Source organism: Leptidea sinapis, chromosome 20 (genome assembly GCF_905404315.1).
Source record: "Leptidea sinapis chromosome 20, ilLepSina1.1, whole genome shotgun sequence".
Lineage (NCBI taxonomy): Eukaryota > Metazoa > Arthropoda > Insecta > Lepidoptera > Pieridae > Leptidea > Leptidea sinapis.
Genome location: NC_066284.1, coordinates 9255488 through 9280872, shown reverse-complemented (window position 1 = coordinate 9280872; position 25385 = coordinate 9255488). Strand labels below are relative to the sequence as shown.

General features: G+C 36.7%; 1 protein-coding gene across 14 annotated transcripts in view; it reads right to left on the bottom strand.

Annotated features, from left to right (window-relative positions):
• The window catches only part of LOC126970147 (nuclear factor 1 B-type), a 92659-nt gene that overhangs the window by 14415 nt on the left and 52859 nt on the right, over window positions 1-25385 (bottom strand). For 6 of the 14 annotated variants that reach the window (XM_050815898.1, XM_050815901.1, XM_050815897.1 and 3 more), the window contains exons 2-6: window positions 18481-18636; window positions 10786-10977; window positions 8844-9051; window positions 7072-7143; window positions 195-290 (exon numbers count right to left, since the gene is read on the bottom strand). In XM_050815898.1, the coding sequence (XP_050671855.1) occupies window positions 195-290; window positions 7072-7143; window positions 8844-9051; window positions 10786-10977; window positions 18481-18636 (724 nt within the window). The remainder of the gene's footprint in view (window positions 1-194; window positions 291-7071; window positions 7144-8843; window positions 9052-10785; window positions 10978-18480; window positions 18637-25385) is intronic. The other 8 variants (XM_050815910.1, XM_050815900.1, XM_050815902.1 and 5 more) reach the window with 7 other exon arrangements.

Sequence of the window (25385 nt, the reverse complement as noted above, 5' to 3'; positions counted from 1 at the left end):
TTTAATTGGTCAGTAGCACATTAATTTTTGGGGCTGGTAGATCAAAAAATATATATATATATATATATATATATTATCACGCTGCGTTTAGAAGCTAGGAGATACATGTTCGATCGTTTTTAAAACAAAATATTAAAGTTAGATAAAATCAAACTACAGAATTTAGTTTTGATGAGAATCGATCTCCAACTTACCTTTGGAAAGTTTCCACAGTTCCTTGGACGAGAAGACGCCAGTCGCTAGAATTATATCGTTGCATATAACACCATTGTACGGATTGTGAGAATACCCTGAAACCCACCAATCCTTACATTATGTAGAGTTTTTACCAACTACAGTGCCTTTGGCAAAACTTAAAACCCTAATGCAATTCGGCCTCATATTGTAAATTCTCGAATATTTTATAAAGACATGATTCATGGATTTTTAATATAAACTAGTTTCCCCCAATTTGAAAAAAATTATCAAATTACTGCCAAAGTTTGAAGAGAACCTGGACTGCGAAGTGAACGCACCTGGCACCCTTGAGAATAATTATTCTTTACGTATCGTTCATTAATATTTGCATGTTTTCACTCTAGTTGCAGTAAGAGCGCCAGAAGTGTAGAATTTAAATGTAATAAAAATATTGAAGACATGATTAATGCTATAAATGAAGCCAAGAGAGAAAGAACAACTGAACATGTTATGTTCGCATTCAAATTCATAATTTCGGATACTTCGTGGGCACATAGCTATAATTGTAGCATTTTATACAATCATCAGTCGATTTATATCTTTATATTAATAACTGTCACAGCCATTAATAGGGCGAGTTAACGTCTTATGGTGATCTTTTTTAAGCCAACCGATGATTATTTGGTTTGAAATATATTATAAGTCTAGAAGATTATCTGAAATATTGCTGCACAATTTGGGATGTAATAGTGGAAAATGATCAGTCCAAGTTTTTGAAAAGAGTTAAATTCGTGACTCTCTGCCCGTTTGCAACCTCTTATATAAAGAAATATGTAAGAGGTATATCGTTGATTAATGATAAAGACGCATCTTTTCATTTAGTAATTGAATCTAAAAAGTGAAGCTGAATTAATTCATTTGTATCACCAACAGATGATGATGAACTATTAGACAATAAAGAATAGCATAGACGGCACAAAATGTATAAATTCATTCATCAATCATCAATTAAATGACCAGTCCAGTTCCACAAATCAATGCTGCTGACCAATTATTACTTCAATTATTTTAAACTTATACACTTATATTAAAACCTAAATTTACACACTCCATGCTTGATTAGTACAAAATCGTATCGTATTATTATCATATGTTACGTCTTGTAATGCAATACGGCTGTGATATATCATCACTTTGATGTGTAGATGCTTCGCTTGAACCCCTCGGAATCAATGGTAACGAATAATTTATCACTGTAATGCTTTAGAAAATGGAAGAAATGCAACATGCAGAAGTACTAAAGGTATGCATTGTGCAGAGAATTCGAGATGATTAAATAGAGAAGAAAAGAAACAAGATAATTTTAATTTGAGATACCGTGAAGAAATTTCTTGCAGTGGTTCCAGGGAAGCTATTGAGTTATTATTTGATAAAGGAAGAGGTGGAAATGGAATTCTAAAACAAATTCAGGTAGAACTGTTTAGTATCTGCTAGCTTCGTCAAGTTAGTTAAAAACAAGTGTGAAAGTCATCTTTCATTTTATCTATGCAATGTACGGGCATGATCACTTGAAAGCGCCATTATTAACTAAAACTAAAACGTCGATTCTGCACTTCACCGCCTTTGTATATTTGTATACAATGGTTCGTTGGCCATCGGAATATTAAAATATCACATAATTTTAATCGATTGGAAGGTGACACATAAATGTATGTGTCATAAACACACGTAATGACTCAACTAGGCCACTAGACAGAACAACGGGCGATAACGAAGGAGTTAGGGTTGTGCGTCTCCGGTAGATGAAATTAGTTCACAAACACGATCAGTGCTACATCACGAGTTTGCTAGTTATTTATCAAATTAAAACTTTTTTAGTGTGAATATGCTTAACACCTGTGTGTTTGTGACAACCCTTGCATATTTTTCACAACTAGACGTCGGGACAGCGTTGCATGTGTATAGCAGCACAACAAAGGAGTTGACCCACCTTTTGTATTTATTTTGCATATGACACAGGTTTCACGTGAACGTTCTAATAATATTAAAATAATATAGATTCCGTCTATCCTATTCCTTACCAACTGTGTCAATTTATAAAAATATGATCACACTAGGCTTTTTTTTTCCTTGGCGATATTTTTAATCCTCCAGACACCGGTTTATGCAAAAGATAACGAAACGTAAGATCAAAAAATACTGCATTCGTCAAATAATATATTTATGTCATTTTTGTATTAAAAACATACATTGCATTAGTAACTAGTCTTGCCATAAATATTGTTACAATTTAAAAAATTCTAGTTATTATTTATTTTATTTATTACTTATTTCTCGCGTTTACTTTCATAATATCCAGCAATTTCATAAACTTTTTTCGATGTTAATATTAAATAATTATGGAATAGGATATTATAATGCACCAAGTGTGTATGGTGATTTTAAAGACATTTTTTTATGGAAAAGGAGGACAAACGAGCGTCACCTGTTGTTAAGTGATCACTGCCGCCCACTTTCTCTTGCAACACCAGAGGAATCACAGGAGCGTTGCCGGCCTTTAAGGAAGATGTACGCGCTTTTCTTGAAGGTACCCATGTCGTATCGTCCCGAAAACACCGCACTAGGAAGATCATTCCACAGCTTTGTAGAACGTGGAAGGGAGCTCCTTGAAAACCGCACTGTGGAGGACTGCCATACATCCAGATGGTGGGGATGAAATCCTAACTTGTGGCGTATCGTGCGGAGGTGTAATTCGGCGGCAGGAATCAGGTGAACCAGCTCTTTGGAACACTCCCCATAATAAATGCGGTAGAGGATACACAATGAAGCGATGTCTCTACGCAACGCCAAGTGATCCAGCCATTCACAGAGCACTGGGTCCCCGACAATTTGAGCTGCTCTACGTTGCACGCGTTCAAATGGATCGAGCTGATACTGGGGTGCGCCAGACAAGAAATGACAGCAATAGTCCATGTGTGGCCGGCAATGTATGTTAGAGGTGTCTAACAAATGAAAAACAGAAGAAACAGTGTGGGAGATAGCACATAGCCTTGGGGCACTCCAGTGTTCACGGGCTTCGGGTTCGAGTAATAACCGTCGACACTGACCTGTATGCTGCGCCCAGTGAGGAAGCTGGAGGTCCATTTGCATAAGCTCTCGGGAAGCCCAAATGATAGAAGTTTTGAGAGGTGCGCCTTGTGCCATACACAATCAAAGGCCTTGGCTATATACAGGCTAACTGCCAGGCCTTCCCACTTGCTTTCAATAGCCGCCACCCATTTATGTGTTAGGTATACCAAAAGATCACCTGCCGACCGACCATGGCGAAAGTCGTACTGTCGTTGTCATTGGTCGTGACCCCTAGGTATACCAAGAGCTGGCGGCTAATTATGCTCTCCATGATTTTGGAGAGCAGGGAGGTAATAGTAATAAGCCTGTAGTTTGCCGGATCCGAACTGCCTCCTTTTTTTTTGGATCGGATGGATAAGGGCTGATATTTATGAGTCAGGGACTACGCCTTTTGTATATGAGTGCTGGAATAGACGCGTTAGTACCGGCGTCAACTCAGGGGCACACGTTCTTAGCACGATTGGAGAAATGCTGTCCGGCTCGCTTGACTTCCTGGCGTCCAACGAAAACAGAGCTCGCCTAACAGTTTTCTGTCTGGACTGTACTTCAGGCATAGAGCTATGACACCGCGGGATGGTCGGTGGTGTTTTTCTGTTGTCGTCAAGAGTCGAGTTGGAGGCATAAAGAGCGCACAGGAGATCGGCTTTCTCTTTTGCCGTATGGGCCAGGGTGTCATTCCTCACCTGCAACGGCGGCAGGGACAGCTGGTTGAAGTTACCAAGAGCAGCTGTCGACAACGACCAGAACTTGCGTGTTCCGGTCGGGTAACTGGAAAGATGCTCGCCGATTTCGACGACGTGCTTCGACTTCGCACGGGCGATTTTCCGCTTAAAAAATCTGGAGGCACTGTTATATTTCCTCTTAAGAACGTAGTTCGGATCCTTTGAGCCCAGCGCCGCAACCCAAGTTCGATACGCCTGTTTTAACTGACGCATCGAACCAGGGCTGTGATCTGCCACCGATCGGTACTACAGAGTTTGGTATAAAAATATCCATGCCCTGTAGTATCACATCGGCTATACGGCGCAGGCACTAGGATCATCCGAAGAGAAACAAACCTTGCCCCAAGGGTAGGATGCAAAAAAATAAAGCATCCTATCCCAATCTGCTGACTTGCAGTGCCAGACGCGGTGGGTCGCTGGTGGTCTGCGATGTTGGCGTCGGATAGGCATTACACTCCTCACCAGGCAATGGTTGGACCTGGTAACTATCGGGATATGTAGTCAGCAGAAGATCTAATAAGGACGGCATGTGGCTATCCACATTCGGGAGCCGCGTTGGCGACTCAACCAATTGGGACAGACTATACGCCAATGCAAAATTATGCACAGATCGCCCTGCGTAGTCTGTGGTCCGTGATCCAAGCCATTCGGCATTGTGCCCGTTGAAATCACCTAAGACTACGACTTCAGCGGAGGGGATCTGTGCAAGCACGTCGTCAATTGTCGCTTGAACGCAGCGCATGAGGTGATCCGTTTCTCCGTTACCACTATGGGACCTGTAGACACACGCATAGATACGGACGCGGTCCTCAAAATCTACACGGAGCCAGAGAGTAGACAGGTCTCTACCCTCAAAATTGCCGAGACGGCGACAGCAGATATCCTCCCTAACGTACACACATACCCCGGCATGAGGAAAAAAATACCGGCAATAAAAAATTTGTACCCGGGGTACGTTAAATATGACGACGGGACTTCGTAAGGAAACACAAGGCCGGCTGCGCCATCGCAAGGTGGTGGTGGACGGCGTTTAAATTTAAGTGTTACTGCCTCGTTTGTCCTCGGTTATGCGCGGTTCTGCCCCCCCCCCCCCAGAATACGACTGGCAGCCCGAGCGAGGATGCTCGGGGAGGGATTCTCCGACTCTGGTAGAGCCGGTACCACGTGACTCTCCCACTTCTAAAAAGCCCTTAGTCGCCTCTTACGACACCCTGGGCCTGGAACTCCACTATTCTTTTTACGCCCCGGGGAAAGTACAGGTCAAAAGACAATTCAAAATCTATAAGTCGTATATTCCTATACCGTACTATCGATATACATACTAAGACATGGATGTCTTTGACCATAAAAGAGAAGAGATATGGAGAACTAAAGAGGCTGTTAATATGGACCAAAAAGTGATGTAAACTCGCACCGGATCTATGGATACAAAGCCGAAGGTAGTTATTTCAACAGAATTATTTTTTATTGCGGAGACTTCTATAATTATATACATATTTTTTGTTAAGATTACATAACGTCATAAAAAATAAATGAATTTTTAATTGTAACAGACCTTATAGCTAGACTAGAAATAGTATATATTGATCAATGTGTGGAATAGGTACTTAACGTTGTTTTAGAAAAATCGCAGTACCTATTCTCAAAGTGCTTAGTCTTTCAGAACTTTGTTAAGTCCTATATTTATTTATTCAAATTGATTATTGTAAATACGATTATTTCCTAGTGTGACCAATATTTAAATAATATTAAAAAATATATCTTATTGGTTCTTGTAACTTTGTTGAAATATGGATAGCTTGACACTTAATATAATGAAAGTATTTTGGCAATAAAAAAGAATATACTTGTTGTTATATTTTGTTGTACTCAAATATCAGTCATATGTCAAGGTATCCATTACTCTCTCTTTTATCTAATTCAATAAAACTATAGACAATCAGATTTTTAATCTACAGAAAAACATAGACAATTAAAGAGAAGGAACACAAACTACAAAATTTTAAACCGATCAATTGTTCCAAACACAAGCAGTGGTAGTGCAAGCCAATGAATACTAAACACAGACTAATTTTAGTGCAGGGAACACCGATTGAGGGGTACGACGGTTGCTGAGAATGAATAAAAAAAATTTCGAAAGCCATAAGCAAATCATACAATAGCATGAAACCAATGCCGATTTTCATTCAATGTCAATAAAATGACGTTAATTCATTCCTAATAACCGGGAACGAATTAAAGATTTAATCAAATTAATGAGTAGGTAGTAATTCAAATGATTTTGATTGACAAAAGTATCAAGTCAATAAGATAAATAAATTGAGTGCCTTAATGACTGGCTTGGTACATACGTTTATAGATAAGACTAAACAAATTGGCCGCCATGTTACTAAAAAAAAACAATTCATCACTGCGGCATAGTCAGTTTTATATAAATCATTGGCATATATAGCTTATAAAGATTAAATTTAAAAGCAACTTAATAATGCAAACATACAGATTATATTTTATGGCTGATCATGGCTGTTTTGGGCTGTTTTGGTAGACTTGAGTGCTTCATATATAAATTAATAATAATACCTTTATATTTTATAATACATAATCGCTATATTTCTCTCGGTTTTTTTTTAATATACTTAAGTAAATATTTTGGAAACATATATTATGGACTATAAATACAGTCGGAAAAAATAATAAGAAAAAGCCGCTACTAAATTATATAATTTTACTGCAAGGGTAGAAATATTATATATTCAAAATCTCATAGATAAAGGCTAAGAAATTACACAGACACAATAATGAATGTAAAAACATATTATTTTTAGTTTTGTTGCAAGGATGGTTGTAAAGCAAAGCTTTTAAGAGAAAGCTTAAAATAATAGTTAATATAATATTAATTAAAAGTCAATAAGACAATTAAAAGTATCAAACTCATGCAAACTACTTTGAATCTGAAGTAACGTTCAGTGGGAAGGCAAGTAACGTGCTTTCATTCTCAGTGACCGACGCGACACGCGCACGACACAACACCGACACGATTTACCTTTGTTTTTTGCCTCGTGTTCGTTCTCTTTGTCTCTAGGCGTGTGGGGCGAAAGGGAACCGCTTAGAATATCTGAAACATTCGCAACTCTATACATACTCTTTAACATTTATGCCGTCTAGATGACATGCATTGGATCCTCGACTAAATCAAAACATCGGCGAATATTTTAAGCACTTGTGCTTATAGAATAGGTGAAATATGTATGAGGCAATATGTTGACATAGCTTCCAATAAAAACTAACGTTTGCGGCTCTTACAAGGTGTAGTTAAATAACAAAGTTTCTAAATCAAAAAATCAGTACTTATAAGTATATGAAATATACGATGACTTAATATAAAGTTTATTGATTGAATTTTTCACAACTCAGTTACTACCATAGATTTACAATATACTAGTGTATAAGACGATCTCGCAACCCGTTCATGCGTGATCAATTTTAATTTGTCAATGTGTCCCTTGGCTAATTTAATATTCAAATATGTACTAATGAGCAAATTCCAAGTGTGGATTACTGTTTACGACTTTTCAATGAAAGACAGTTACAGTTCGCTTTCTTTTTCCTATCTTGCTGTATCTCAATTAGTAATGTTCTTTTCAATTGCATGCTGATCGTCTATACACTAATATATTGTATGTCTATGGTATAAACAAATCTATATGTTGCTGTAATCAATTTTATTAATACAAGGATCATACTATGACTAAGTGTAGGGCAGATGTAACTGAGGTCTTTTGGTCAAAGAGTGTGTTGCATATTTAATTTTGACATTTCAAAATTTTATTTTAGCTAACTCTACGCACGCCGTGTCGATTATAAGCATGCGCTTATATAAGGACTTAATATTTTTGAATTTATTTATTACGCTGAAAATCGTATTTTACCATGTCGATAGCATTATTTATATCGTCAACTTTAAATTAATTAATATTAAGATAACAACTGCACTATTTTGCGATTTGCCAGTTTATACTTGAGCACAGATTTTTGTATCCACTGAGTAAGAAGGCAAGCTAATTTTTATGGTTTGAGAGTATTTTTCTGGTGGTTAAATCTTTATAATTCTTTTTGTTTTAGAAATATATCTCTAATAATTGTAAGTGTTTTTTAGATGCAAAATACTGCATATAGGAATAAATAAGTAGTAGAAGTATTTTGTATCCTCTGAACTAATATTCTGCATAAATACGATTACATTAGCTTATAGTTATATTTCTTTTATTTTACGGATTCGTAAATTCTTAAATATAATAATATAATATTATGGCCCCGTTTTTATGAACCAATTACTAGATGTAACCCATCCTGTGGAATCGTTATCTTATTACTTTTTGGATAACTGCAGATGAGTTGGATAACTGGATAGCTTACAAAAATAAAATTGATTCCGCTCCACAGAGTTCTTGTTCAACATTGCTAGTGGCGCCAATTATTTTATTGAATTTTGAAATAGTGGTAGATGCATGTCCTTTTCAGTAATAAGACAACTAAAACTTGTGATTTGGGTATTGTAAGCAAATGTATATAAATTAAAGGAATATTTTTTTTAATTGACGGGGTTAGTATATCATATGAATTAATTATAGCAACACACATATCTATTTGCTCGTTATGTTAGCCGTTTTGACGTTAGGAGTCATGAGATTTTATTAAAATCTGACATACATCTTTATGTGAATTGCTGTATAATGTCGTCACTACTGAAATTTGCCAAAATGACCAACATAGCGTGACATGGTTGTGGTAAAATGCAATAACTGAGCGAGAGACCTGGTAGACCGTCGCTCCCATTACCATAGCTATTGATGAAGTTCGCGAGGTACAGGTCTAGCTCCCGTACGGACACGTTGATGTGGTAGGGGTTCACACACAGCCCTGGCTGGGTACATTCTGGATGCTTCTCCAAGCGTTCACCATCTGTACTCTCTAGAGGTATCGCTTTGAATAGGATCACCATTACTAGATCTAGACGCCAAACCTGAAATTTAAAAGAAATCATACAATAGCACGTTTCTAAATATTCAGACTAGTTGGAAAATATTTGTTTATTTTATGAAAATAAGGGACGAGAGGAGCAGGACGTTCAGCTGATAGTAATTGATACGACCCACCTATTACAATGCACTCAGGATTCTTGAAAAACCCAAAAATTCTGAGTGGCACTACAATTGCGCTCGTCACCTGGACACATTAGATGTTGTCTCATTTGCCCAGTAATTTCACTAGCTACGGCGCCCTTCAGACCGAAACACAGTAAGGTTTACACATTACTGCTTCACGGCAGAAATAGGCGAGTATGGGTACCACCAATAATGCAGCCGGCTTCCTGTGCAAATGAGTCTCCCACTGGTAAAGACCACATCTGACCACCATAGTTATATTGGGATCTCTTAATTTCTATCTTGCTTTGTGGTACCCAGAAACCTGACAACTTGGAGAAATCCTTCTTTTTAGGAAAAGACGAACTAAACAAACCTTATGGCTGAAAAATAGCACATTAAACCGGCCAGATAATAAAACACCTGAAGATCATAGATACCAGTTGACGTAAGACCGCCTATTCGGGCGATTGGAATATGGTCTGCTGCTCTGGTCTGCTGACTCGGCTGAATAGTAGGGAATCGCAACTTCGGCACTAAAGGACTGAATAGAGAGAGATACATAAGATAACTAGTGATTCACGATACTGAAATCATTGTAGTGGCCTGGTGCTAGGTGTCTATAGGACTAAGTCGGGGATATATGTTATCCATGTTCATGCGTAGCATATCTCTCAATTAGGAGACGGCCAGTTTAGGCTGGGTCCTGATCTCCGATTCCGGTTTGAATGGGCGAAACATCTGTGGACTACCGCGAATGGGGGTGCATGCCGCCTGGGTGCAACCTAACAGACGAAATTGTTGAGTCGTAATTGCTAAATAACTATATAACGGGCTGGAGCGTGAGCTGTTTTGCTGTAACCTGTTGTAGGCCATGTGTGTTGTGAATTCTAGCACTTAGAAAGGCAGACAGTAAGTACTACTATCCGACATCAGGCCGGGTCCGCTGGGGGGCTGGCCGCAACGGCTTTATAATAATTAATAAAATCTCTACTATCTATTCCTATCTGTAAGAGATAAACCGAATTTTGTATGGGTATTCAATGTATTTGATTGACGTATCAATTTCAAACCAAAAAGCCAAATAGCTTTGCTAATAAACAAAATGGCTGCCGCAAAAATGTGAAAGAGTGTGGTAACTTCCGTGAAGAAAGAGAGAGACCCGAAACATACCGACTGGTAAATGACTTTTACCGCACTTACTCAGAGATGAGAACGGCACTCGGCCCTAACATCCTATGTAGTATATTACATAAAAATCTTGAGAACTTCTTAACCAACATTTCCAAGATAAATGACATAACTGGAAGACTGAGGAGCTTCATTCGGTGTCTGATGATTATCCCGTGCAATTGATGATGATATTAGATGATATAAGTATCTAGTAAGATACTAAATTTAATTCAACGAATAAAAAAATCCGATTCTTACTTTCGAAGAACCTTTACTACTTAGTAAATCATGTTTTGGCAGTAAACATACCCATATAGATATATTAACATAAAGAAATCCTCTCTCAGTGTTTAATCGAAATTATTAAACAAATTTGCGAGATTATTAAAAAATTATTTAAAAAAGGATTGCTTGTTTTATAATATAACAGCTTTAGTTACCTTATCAGCTTGTCTCAAACAGTCAATTCTTCTCATTTTCCCCTTCTGGTCTGGATTTGACAGGACGCAAACTGCCGGCCGCTTCCCTGTTATGCTCAGCACGAAGTCCTCTCTGCAATCCTGAGTTATGTCTTTCCGTAGTTTTCCCAGCAGTCTTGATGCCCATTTCTGCTTTACTTCTGCTTTTTCATTCTGGAAATTTAAATTCATCATTGAAATTGATTCATACAATGGAAATAACGGTATGTGCGGACTTCACGACAGAAGTTAAAACGTCATCCAGGCATGGTTAATAATACAAATGACAACTATTTTTCTTTATTCATAAAGTAATAACATTTACAATATTATTGGTTGGAAAAAAAAGTTAAAGATAGTTACTTCGGATTTTATATGAAAACTGTAAATATGTGCTATTTACAGTTTTCATTCTACTATCTATTCGACGACTTTTTGCCATCTTGTAGCCTGCGACATGCTCCTGTTGCTGTAGAAATTGTAGAACTTTTCAACGAAAACGCGGCCGCTTTCTCCTAATTTCTTACTTTTAACTCATTAGTTGTTTGCAGTAGAGATTAAAATCGATGGTACTACCCGGCACTTAAAGTTCATAAGGAACGATATGTCAACCCCACAGTTTTAGCTTATTGCAAGTTAACCCGTGTTTTACCAAAGTCTGTGAAGCCTAGGCAACCATTGAACGATACGGCCCTGTTCGGACGTGTTTGTAGTACGTGATTCACTTTTCATCGCCAGTCATAAATCTCTACAAAAACTATTCCGTTTCATTACGTGTCAATAAATAATTACAAATGAGTACAGGGTTCTTTAGGTTTTTTTTTCATGTGGCACCTAATTAACGAGCTTTTTTGTGCACATAGATTTATCCAATTGGATCATCATCATGAGCTATGTCGTTACAACTGATGTACCGGTCTAACTCCACTTTCTCAAATCTACGTATATTTAGGTTTCAATGAACTTTGTTCCAAGTACAATCCAACTATGAAAATATGAGCTTGATGCGTGGTGTTTCTGTAAAAGATACGACATGGAAACCTTAAAAAAAGCGATTCTTCTGGTGTTGCAACAAAATATGGGTGGCGGTGAGTACTTATAGTCATGTTACCCTGACTGTACACGCGTTTATCTTTTATTATATATATGAAATGGTAATTTTTTCCATATAAAAGGTTGGGTAGTTTTTCGTGCCTCGTCTTCAGGGCAAAATCTTGCTGGAATGTCTAAGGTACATATTCTTAAAGAACATATTGTGGAGGTTTCAAAATACGGTTTAGACAACCTCTTGATACATTTTGGTTGTCTTTATTCCTTTTTCACAAAAATGAAGCTTTGTGAACCCTTGATAAGACACTCTCCACCAAACCATGACTGACGCTGGATGAGCCCAACGTTGCACTTTTCCGATTTTTTTTTTGTGAAGTTTCTTTGATGCCATGAGCGTACAATTTGTCCTTTTTTTCTGTGAAAACATTAGAAGGTATTTTGTAGTGGATCTGTCTGTACTTTTCATGCATGCGTATCGGAACAGCAAACGTATTAATTGAGCCACTATAACTGTAGGACTTGATTTAGTGTATGTCCTGTTATATCGACAATAAGCATCAAGCTCCAAGGTTCTTCAGGACTTTTTGTATGAAACTCGCAAGAGTCAATTATTTATTTTTTTCCTCATAGGATTTTGGTAAATACAGGCTTTTTTTATGACAATAGAGGACGGGACGGGCAGGATGTTCAGCTAATGGTAATTGATAAGCCCTGCCCATAACAATGTAGTGCCACTCAGGATTCTTGAAAAACCCTGAAATTGTGAGCGGCAGTACAATTGCACCCTTAAGACATAAGTCTCATTTAACCAGTATTTCACTAGCTACGGTGCCCTTCAGACCGAACCACAGTAATGCTTACACATTACTACTTCGCAGCAGAAAAAGGCGTCGTTTTGGTACCTATAATCTAGCCGGCATCTGTGCAAAGGACCTTCCCACTGGCAAATGCCCTTAGTCGACTCTTACGACACCCTGGGGCCTGGGCTTTCCCTATTCTATTTATGCCTCGAGGAAACACGTAGCTTTCACAGCTACGTGTATATATTTTTTTTTAGTCTAAAAGCACTCGGCTGCCTCGATCTTCTATGATCTTCGATAGAGCATGTGTTGGTATATTTATCGCTTTATTGATATACGAATATATTACTCATATCTAGCTTTTGAAATGTTTCTAATGAGTAATGACCGACAACCCACTTCATCACCATTCATGAATATTGATATTTATTAAAATTATGAATAAAGAAGTCACTCAAGCAATGTTAATCAATTATAATTCAAAAAAATAAAGTGAATAAAAAATGACAAAGTCGTCATTTACATTATATTATTCATGTTTACATATGATAAAATAATGCATAACTGTGGTTTTAAAATATTTAAATAAATATATACAACTAGCTGATGCCCGCGACTTCGTCCGCGTAGGAAAAGGTCTTTTAAAAAAAAATAGGCAAGATTGGAATTGAAGATTATCTCATGACCTATTCCAGTTCCTGTTCCCGTTTTCGCTCCCGTTCACAACATATTATGTGATTCTTATTTCAAGGAAGATTGCTATGGCAAACTAAATCTACTTTTGGCATAGTTAAAACTTATCGACGTGAATTTCAGTTTTTTACAAATACCGCGGTAGCCATGGATTTTTCCGGGATAAAATGAAGCCTATGTCCTTTCCCAAGCTTTAGTCTATCGCTGTACCAAATTTCATTAAAATCGATTTAGTAGCTCCGGCGTAAAAGCGTAACAAACAAACTTACATTCACATTTATAATATTAGTAGGGATTACATTTATCTAAAGGTTTAAGTTGACGTCTAATTTGCAACTTTCAAACTTATCACACAGAATACCTTGTTTTACGGAGAAGAGGGCAAACGAGAATACATACGGGTCATACTCTTTTGTAACGTCAGAGGGATTACGGAAAGGTTGCCGACCTTTTAAAACGTCGAAAAACAAGAATAATTCAAAAACTGGCAACACATCGGTACGTTACGAGCGAGGATCGAACCAGAATCATTGTGATGTTGTGAGTCAGTAGTTATTACTACTGACTACGATATTATTTCAAATTCAGATTCAAATGTTTTATTCAAAATTGAATATGAAATCATACAAATGTAATTTGTATCAAAATTTTTGTACTCTCTCGGTTTTTGTCCGAGCGCTCTTACCAACTGAGCCAACCGTCCGAGCGACGCATCGACCGTATATCATGGTACATCTTGTTAACTCTCAGGTTGTAGTTCTATCTACTTTACTGTTGATAACTTTCTCAATCCCAATAATTGCATATTAACAAACACTTAAAAATAACAATCTGTTTAGAAATGAAATCACTTATTGAAAGTTAAAAACCACCACCCATTCGGAAATTTACGCTGAGAAGAACGAGCGCAAGAAACATTGGGCTTCTTTTATTAATAATAATTCGATACAATTACATTTATTCGTGGTACCATAAAGAAAGTCATTTATGTTATAGTACCACATCAACGTCTTTCAATAAATCCTTTGAATTTCGTACCACATTTATTTCGTACATTTCTGGGATCATGTTGCAAAAGCATATACATCCCTCAACACAAGGCTTACTACTCGTCTTAAAAACGTAGTACGCATGTTAAGTTCATGTTCGTTCCTGGTGTTAACATTATGATTACTACAATTTATTGAAAATCACTTAGGTGCCTATGTACATACATAACATTTTCAAGAATTTATTCTGAGGCATCTTATATGTTTATTTCTATAAATTTTGCTCTTAATGACTCCTAGGTTACAATTATCACGAATAGCCGCATAGCTGCAGTACAAAGGCTACATTTACCCACAGCTTTTCTCACTAAGGAGTAAGAATCCACTTTATAAAAAAAAAGGTACTCGTATTTTAAAAATAAACAAGATAGGTATAGAACAATATAATAATCTGTCAAAACAATTCAACCTTAAAACTGTGTATACATAGTCAACACGTTCAAATAGACGCATAACTTAACTCTAAGCACATTCTAAACTGAAGCAATCTTGTACAACTTCGATCACTTTCGGAGGCTTTGCCTAGGCTGTGTTAATTAATTCTCAAGTATATTGTTATGTTAGTTTAGTGCAGTCCGCCGCTGTTGTGGTACAGAACCTACATGTTGGTTCCTATTGGAATTACCACTGATTGTGGCCACCTCCATATCTTAGCGGTTACGTAGGACTGAATATAGGAGCTGTGACATTCTAAGGGCTTCTACAGTAACCGATAACCACGACATCTATAGCTGTTTGCTGACTCAATGCTCTGAGTTAATTTTACTCTGGCATTTATTTTATATTTTGATTTTTTTGGTTTTCTACCATCGCTTTAGAAAAAAATGGCACACTCAGGAAAAAAACAAACGGCGCGTATTCTTTTTTGACCTCTTTTTAAAATCTATACTTATAAATGGTGAGCCATTTTTTCTGTTCGGTTACACTGCAAAACTACTAAACTGATCGGAACAATATTTATACCATTAGATGCAGCGTGTTTCGAAGAAACGTTTAGTATAAAATACATTGGTGATTACTTATACGGAACCTTTATTTTTTTATTTAGAAACACCCATATATTCGCAATACAAATGACATTTCGCTACATATTATGACAATTCATTCAATGAGCGAGGTACTTAATTTATATGGCAACACATTACCCCGATCAGCACTTGTAAGAAATATAAATTAACATGACCATAAATAACATTACTAGCACCATTATTTTTTACATAAGTGATTGCTAAATCATAATCTAGTCCTACACTGCAGACTCTCAACTTAAGTAATAAGAAATTAGAAAATAATAAAAAAGGTAAATTAATTACAATTTCTTAGTAAGAGTTTTAAATTCATTTAATGATCTGAACATGAGCTGGGGCTCTTTGTTCTGTGAACATTTACGTTAACAATGGTTGTGTATTTTTTTAAACCTAATAAAGCAATTCCTTGTTTTTGTGATGTAAATATGAAAATCACGAAATCTGTGGCCACAATAAGGGGTGGACTAGTGCTTTTCTGAGCTAATTCGCTGGTCGAGTCGATGTAGTTTTCAGTTTTGTCGTAGGGCCTTAAACACACACCTTCTTAAATCTCGTTGTTAGTATTTTCTTTGTTAACGCGAGTGTACACATTAAAGTAAAACACTTTTTAAAGGATTAAAACGCGTGTTATTTTAACTGTGTTTTTACATCAGATTTTGCGTAAAAATTTAAATTTTTATTATTGTTTTAGCTAACCAGACGTTTCGTGACCTTTCCAGAGCACATTTTCAGGAGACTGCGGTTGAAACGAGTCAAGATAGTATTTGCCATAGTTTTAAATATGAAATGATGCGCCATTTGTTGCCTCGGAGGTGGTATTTGCTGTAGACAGATGGTTATTGGCAAAATTTACTGACAATGTCCTCTTATTTTTTGGAATGTTCAGTGTTGGGTTTTAATTCAGAGATTATTGGATGCCGTAGGTGTAAGACGATTTTAACCCGTCTCGAATAAAATGTAATCAGATGTAAAACACGCGTTTTTATCCTTAAAAAAGTGTTTTATTTAAAAGTATCGTAGTTTTTGACGTTCAATAACAACAATAAGTGATTTTAAATTGTATTTTGAAAAAATATTTGAATAGTACAATTATATTATAACAGGCACATGGAATATATATATATATATGGAATATATGCCTGTGCCTTATATATGTATATATATATATATATATATATACATATATAAAGGCTTGGGTTGTTTTGTGCTGGTTATTGTGATATAGAAGCGATTAACATATTTTAATACACAAGCTAACCTATTTTCAAATGCATACTATTCGCGATTGCGTGTCAAGAGTTTTTTTTTTAAATAACATAAGCCCTAGAAGGTTATAAACTGCGAAGGCTTAAGGCATTGTAGGATTCAAACAGACGGAAATCAGATAAACTTAATAGCCTTACTGACTTCACATTAAAATACTCATAACAAATAAATCTTCAATCTCACAGGCGCCCAAATTCATTTTAGTAACCAATTAATACGTCAATCTTTAATTACCATTAACTAGAAGAGTAACGTGACTTGATAATCCAACACTCAACAAAAATACTGTAACGTTTTTCGAAATGAAAACTACTGCAGTGAAATAGTCGAGCACGCCACAATGTCTGTGGAATACCATAGCGATTCGGCTATAGAGTATACGCAATGCGCTTACCCGAGACCCCTCATTCTTCCCCTGTCATAAATCCAAGTAATTTATATACTTTGACTTAGCGGATGACGTAACATGAATTTGCTGGAACCTAAGTTGAAATTAGGGAGATTTCAATTGGAAACTTTTTTAGTTTCAGAATCGCAGTGGTAAGACTTTTAGAACTGTCGTATTAAGCACTATTTAGCCCATAGAACGGGGTGTTTGTATTGATTTGAGAATTTTTTAATTTCTCGATATTTCCACATTGAACGTCATGATCGCGGGGTGACTATGATCATAACGTCGCCCCGTGTTGATCTTGATATGTATTTCAAATATTTAAAGAAACATTGAAAAAATACGCATAGTCAAACTATGAAATGAATTTCCTTGTGACGTATTTCCATGATGACTTAGGTACATTCACATATACCCGTACACTTAAAGGCCGGTAACGCTTCTGGAATTTCACCTCCTGTGATGTTCACTAGCCATGTGATATGACCCGGATTGTCCTCATAATCACATAAATATAAAGTAAATTATGAGAAATTTACTCCTGACCACCCTCAGTACAAATTATAAAATAAATAAGCGATGCTAATTTTCCTAAATCATATATAATTGGCCTCTGTTTCAGTAACAGCAATAAAAAACAACGCATCATAAACTGCCAAAGTTAGTAAAATAGCGATCATCAAAATTTAATCCCCATTTTTGTTAGAAATTATAATCAAAAATATTAGAGGTAGATTTTTTTATGCAATTAGGGAACAAGACGAGCAGAACGTTCAGCTAATGGTAATTAATATGCCCTGCCCATTACAATGCAGTGCCGCTCAGAATGATTGAAAAACCCAAAAATTTTAAGCGGCACTACAACTGCGCTCGCCACCTTGAGACATAAGATGTTACGTCTTATTTGCCCAGTAATTTCGCTAGCTACTGACCGAAACACAGTAATGCGTACACATTACTGCTACACGGTAGAGATAGGCTCCGTTGTAGTACCCATAATCTAGCCGGCATCCTGTGCAAAGAGCCTCCCACTGGTAGATACTATATAGAAGTAACAATAACTATTCATTCCGTTCTCCTCGGGTTGATACCAACAGGCGAATTTCACTAGCGGACATTACGTCAAAATGCAAAATTTCTGTGTGTGATCATCATGTGGATCATCTCTGTGTTTCTGTCTGTCTGTCTCATTAAACCCACTTCGTATGATCAATTACCGTCTGCAGTTTTCCCGTACCGATACGACTTAGGGACCTTTAGAATCAGACTCCCAACTGAAGATTCAGCAACGCATCTCTTTTCACCTGGTGTTCCAGATGTGATGCGGTTGCCTCACCGCTTTTCATCACGTATACCTCTTGCCCTTTTGCCCCCTCTTATACAAAAAAAAAATATTTTACCTGTAATTCATACTTGGTGTGCCGCTCCTCCTCGAGACTCATCCGCTTTTCATGTTTTTTATAATATTTCCTCTTTGCAGCTTGTAAATTGAACCAGGTGTACGAAAAGGATTTGACAAAAGGCATTAGGGCCTCTATGAACGGATGGAATTCGTCCTGAAAACATGCAACAAAATTAAATGCATCTTATTCAGCAAGGGCGGCTGGATTCAATGCTTATGCCACCGAATTTAAAGACATTGTATTTAATAATAAGTTAATATTATTTACAACAAAAGCATTCATAACAAAAGATAAACCCAAAGGCAAGGTAAGTCTAGATACTGTTGCTAATAGTAAAGTATCTATATCTGATTTGTAAAGAAAATTTTAACTAGATTCTTAATAATTTAGTGGTCTAAAATGGTTTCAATAAGTTCCTAATATCGATTGCCCAGTAACTTGTGATGAAAGTGTGTTAATACTTTATTACTTAAAATATTACAACTAACTTCTGCCGTTGTTAATAGTTTAGTACTTCTACAGTTGCTAATAGTAAAGTATTTATTTATACTTGTCTAGATACTGTTGCTAATAGTATAGTATCTATATCTGATTTGTAAAGAAAATTTTAACTAGATTCTTCATTGTTTAGTGGTCTAATTAATAATATTACAACTAACTTCTGCCGTTGCTATTAGTTTAGTACTTCTACAGTTTTCAAATATATTATAAAAACGGTTTTGCAGTGATATCAAAAGGGGTGGACCTCTGATCCCGAATAAGTTAAAAAGAAGAAGATATATCTTCGGGGTCAGTTATTCCTTGACAAATGACAATTACAAATGAAACATAATAATTATAGTAAATAAAAATTAAATGTGTTTGTGTGTATGTGTTTAATTACAAAAAAAAAAATACAAAATCATTTATTTCGCACTTTGCATGTACAAATTAACATTTTATACTGACCCCCACACTAGGCGTTGCCTGTCTCGTGGGGTAAATAGTAAAATTCACAGAAAATAACGATATACAAGCGGCTAGTGACAACAAGCTGATTACTAAAATTTAACTAATCATATAAAGAAATAAACTAAAAGTAATAACTACACAAGTATTAATTGTGTGTATATGTTGGTGAAAGTGTGTGTATTGTGTTTATGTGTATGTATGTATTTTTAGGTTTGTACCTTAAGTAGATTTTCAGTTTCCATATAGGATAGTTGTATTAAATATTTTGATAGAAGCTCTTTAGCCTTGAAGATGGAATGTTCTTTAAATTTACATAGCTGGACCAGTTTATTATAAATCCCTTTTTACACCCCCGGGTACAAAAAGGTTGGAAAGCGACATGCAAATGCAGCTTTGACAGTAGTTATTCTTAGTAAGAAGGTTATAGTAGACTTTTCGTTTCTGAATATAATAATTAATAATAGTAAAAAATTTATGTCTGATTCGTGAAGAGAATTTTAACTAGGTTCTTAATAATTAAGTGGTCTAAAATAGTTTCCCATCTTTTTACTCGTCGTTCGTTCAATAGTTTCTTTTACCGTCGTTATAATATTATGTAGACGACATGACTTTGAGTTCGTATAGCACTTACTCGGGACATCTTAAAGATTTCGGGTTTTCGGAATATTATGTACCTTGTGTCTCTGTACAACGTGGGTAAAAACCTTATGATGATCAGTTTTCTTTGTAAGAATTATTTACTATCATAATAAGTAATCAAATTAAACAAATATAGTAATTTATTAACTTTAACAGGTTGATCAGGCACCAAAAGCAGCGCCTGTTTACAAGTTGAGACATTGATGAGCTGTCACTCATATTTGAGGTATGGAGACCTGCACACAACTCTACCGCAAGCAATGCCATTTTATTGAGCATAATGAACTGAGTAATAGGATACCCGTTGGTTTCAATTCGAGTACGGAACCGTAATCATGGCATACGTAGATTATTTATTGATTCTTTTGCGCACTTGTCCTTTTAGCATATGCCCTTTATTCTAAATGCCACGTACTAGCTATATATCGAAGTGTAGGGCCCATAAAGTTTTATAGGATCATCGATATAGTTAATATTAATATACAAGATTGTAGTTAATATGATACGCTCCCGTCTGTCACACATCAAGTATTCACAGCGCGCACCAAACGAAATGTCTTATTGTTGTGATTTGATTCATAACATGCAAATGTGTCACCGATTTGCAGCCAACCCTTTTAACTTGCGTGCTGTATTGCCATTTTATTGATGTTTTTCAAGATTCAATTTATAACTGGACAAGGACATGTTTAATTCAGTGATCGTTCTTGGAAATTGCTGGTGGTTTCGTCGAAGTGTTTCGGAGGTTTAAGTGTGTCGTTTGTAATCGTAGACGGTGCTTCTTTGCATAAAAAGGTTTGGTGGACTTTTTTTATGGAGAAGGAGGACAAATGAGCGTACGGTTTACCTGGTATTAAATGATCACCGACAGATGAATCACAGGTGTACGCGTTATTTTTGAAGGTACCCATGTCCTATCGGCCCGGAAACACCGGCCAAAATCGTACGGTATGAGTTGTAAGTGGAAGAACGTTCTCGCACTGTAGAGGAACGAACGAACTTTAAGCTGTTTAAATGATATAATTAAAATACTAGTGGGAGGCACCTTTGCACAGGATGTCAGCTAGATTATAGTACAACGGCGCCTATTTCTGCCATGAAGCAGTGTTTTGTTCTAAAAGGTGCCGTAGGTAGTGAAATTACTGGGCAAATAAGAATTAACATCTTATATCTCAATGTGACTCAGAATTTTTGCGTTTTTCAAGAATCCTGAGCGACACTGCATTGCGAAAGCTCAACGTCCTGCTCGTCTCGTCCCTTATTGTCATAAAAAAATAAGTGTCAATTCCGCTGTGATAAGATTGAAATAAGATTAGTAGTCTATATGCAGAATGCAACTAAAGATCAACCGCACGCCTTAGAGTTAAGGGTTATACGCGTCCTCTGCCAAAGAATCGGTCCATGCTGAACTCCCGACCAAGAGACCAGGTCAATGGGTAACGTACTCTGCTTCAACCAAAAGGACACATTTTTCGACTCTACACGAGGCATCCTCATAAGATGGTGACTTGGCGAACTCGTAGAATTCCATAGTTCGTAGAATTACTAATGTAATAACGGTTCACGGCCCTTTAATAAGCATCTGTTTATTGTAGGTTCACAGAGTCCCTTTGAATTAACGTAGAAGAGATGGCCGCTGGAGTGCTGGAGTGAGGCTACATGTCGGGGAAAACCTGGAATCACCGAGGACTGTGCGAGGTCATGGGTGACATCAGACGTTTGATTATTAATCTTGAGGAGTGGGGATGGCAAGAGCCTAACCCATCACGCAAAACAGGGCACAGAAACCATTGAATTGGGGAAAAAAGCCCATGATGGAAAATAACTCAAAGGTTTTGATTTACTTGTGTAATACTTAATAGAATAATGAGTGCAGTAGATGTATCGATTCGCATACTGTAATAAAGTAAAGGTTAAGTTATGCGAGCATATTTAAACTAAAAACTTAAAACGGGTATGTTTACAAAATCAAAATAAAAATCCACGAAGACAGGAACCACCAAGAACTAGAAGCAGCGGCCGTTTACGAGCATGACGCATGGAACAGCAATCGTTTCCCTCGCACTTATCTTTGAGAAGGAAACGATCCGCCCCACGATATCGCCACGAGCAGTGGCATTTAAGTGAGCATGACAAGCCCTGATACACGCCTTAAAAAACAGATTTGCTCACAAAATACCTCCTCGTAAAATAAAAGTTGAACATTGAACAGTGAACCTTATCATCAAAGACTACAAACGAAAAGATCCACGCAATGTACCTATGTACGAACACCTAACACGACGTAACTAAACAAAGCCAATGAATGAAAAATTCGTTTACGTTTTTGATAAACAAACTCCAGTCAAAACATATCTTGGGCATCAGAAGCGGTGTTCTCTGCCAAAAGCACATTGCCAGGACCCGCGGCCACGTGGCCGGGGCTTCCCTGCTCACTCTGCCAAATATTTAATTTTACCATTGACCTAATGAATCATGGATTCGTACTACGAAGGTCAGGTATACACGGATTCAGGTTTTTAATCGATATTCGTTGAGCTTTATACGATCTTGTGCGAGTGTTTCAAACACGTGCGGTGATCTAACGATGACGAACATAATATTACTACAAAGTATAAGACAAAGTCGCTTCCCGCTGACTGTCCCTATGTATTGGTTAGATTTTTAAAACTACGGAATGGATATTGATACGGTTTTTTTTTTAAATAGATAGAGTGTATCAAGAGGAAGGTTTATATTTATAATTCATGCATATTATAGTAAAGAAACACTGATAATTTTAGAGGTTTATAATATGATGTCGTCAATAAACACATTTTTTGAGAAATTCTGGCTGTATCCTAGGAGATAGGTCAAAATAATGTACGACAATATTGTACACCTTAAAAAGGCCTATAAAAAAGTGCTGGGTGATAAATATCTCTTAAGGATAACCTACAATAACTACCCTTTACTTTTAACGAGAAATAATGGCTTATTTACGAAGCGTGGTTGCGGCGGTACCGGCCGGGAAAGCGTTAGAATGAGTATCATCAAGTTTATAAAGTATTGCAGTCTACGAAACTAATTTTTATGTATGTAATCGTCGATTATTATTGAGATATAAAAAAGGGGTTACTGGTAATTGCATTATATTTACTATTAACTTTTGACCGAATGAAATCTGTCCGGGTAGGTAGTACATAATAACATCGTAAGCCTGTCAGAATTTGTGCCGTTTGTCGGTTCGGCTGTTTTCTTGTGCAAGTGCTAATCTCAGACACGGCTACATCGATTTGATTGCGGTTTTCCCTGATGTATTTTGGCAAGCTCCCCGAAATATTAAGAGTTTGTTGAATTCCATTCAGTCATAGTTCAAGTAATACGCCTCAATCTTTGCGCAAACGGTCGCAAGCAATATTAAAGACAATTTGAGTATTTTCGAGTTTAATGATGCGCTTATAATTACGCATATCGGAAAATTCCAAAAACCTACAATCTGCTAAATATTCATGATGGTGATTATGATGATAATGACCAGCTATCGCTTTCCTCTACCAGATTTTAGAGAAGGGAACGACGACCCACGACAACACTATATCTACCACTAATATTTACCACGATTGTAGGTTTAATGAGTTTCCCGATATTCGTGATTATAGGCGTTTCATTAGAGACAAAATCATATACTGGTATATCCAATGATATTGTAGTACTTTTTAATATCATTGGGTATATCGTGATTTTTTTAGCCATTTGTTGACGGAAAAAGTTGTGAAAACTCAGGAAAACGCGTTTGCTCAGATATGAGACCTAGATAGAGAGTACCTTAACTTCTTTCAAATTGTTAAATCCCTTTCCGATAAAATCAAAATAGTAATAAGTAATTCCTTGTCTAAAGATATAAGTTATTGCTATCGGTAAAGATGTTGTCTGATTGGCGTGGTATGCATATAGTTCGTTAGACCACCACTGAAGGCTCATTTGGACAGGGTGCTAGGCAGGTAGGTACAACAGCTGCGGCTGTTTTTTGCCTCTTAGTAGTATGCAGACGCCATTGCATTTCGGTTTAAAGTGCACCGTAGCTAATGAAATTACAGACCTAATGAAACTTAACATCTTACGTGAAAGTGGCGAACGCAAGTTAAACACCATTCATAATATTAGGATTTCAAGAATCCTGACCGGCCGTAGCAACGCAATATATTCTAACGGGTAGGGCATATGGCAGACCTACAGATGTCTCGCACGTCTCGACAGTTTTTCTTATAAAAAAGATCTTTCTATGATCCATATAAACATCTCGTCATAACATATAAATTTTATTAAAGCTGTTATAGGACTCTATGAACGGCTCAATCTCTTGTCACTGTAGTTTTTTTAATAAAATTAAGGGACGGGACGAGCAGGACGTTCAGTTGATGGTATTTGATACGCGCTGCCCATTACAATGCAGTGCCGCTCAAGATTCTTGAAAAACACAAATATTCTGAGCGACAATACAAAAGCGCTCGTCACCTAGAGACATGTTAAGTCTCATTTGCCCAGTAATTTCAATCCAAAATTATTAAATCCAAAAATAATAGTATTTAAATGTTATTTTTCAAGTGTACCAAAAACAAATGTATATTTTATTTTATTGAATTAAAGCTATGTAATGTGTATTAATGACGTATAAATATTAAAAGTCCAATATTGACAATCAAATATTTGTATGCCGATATGTTGGCGAATTATGCTGTACACCTATCAATTGTTAACAACTATGTTACCACGATTCATACAAATAAATCATTTCATTTCACTAGCTACGGCGCCCTTCAGACCGAAACACAATAATGCTTACACATTACTGCTTCACGGCAGAAATAGGAACCGTTGAGGTACCCATAATCTAGCCGGCATCCTGTGCAAAGGAGCCTCCCACTGGTAAAATGTTAGTAGAAGTGTTTAAATGTTAGTGTTAGTGAAAATGTTTCGAACACCTGTTTTACCCAATACCTGTAGCTGATATCTAGTTTTGTTCTACAGGTTACAAGCTAAATTGCAATCCTCACGAACTGTATATGTGGTTTTTGCGGAGTACGCAAAGAGATTCTCCGCTACTTTACTGTCAACAAAACTGTTGATCGAACCAACTTATCGTGTCGCTCTTATAACTATGAAATGGATAGAAGCTTGTTTGCTCTGACAATTTATTTGTACTTAAGATTAACAAGACTTCCATGCTCTTACACCTCACCTCATTGTTATCGACAGCTTGCGCTAATCACTACGCCAAATCATAGAAAGATACAGAGTGATTTCACAGAGAAAGATCAAATGGTTCGTAT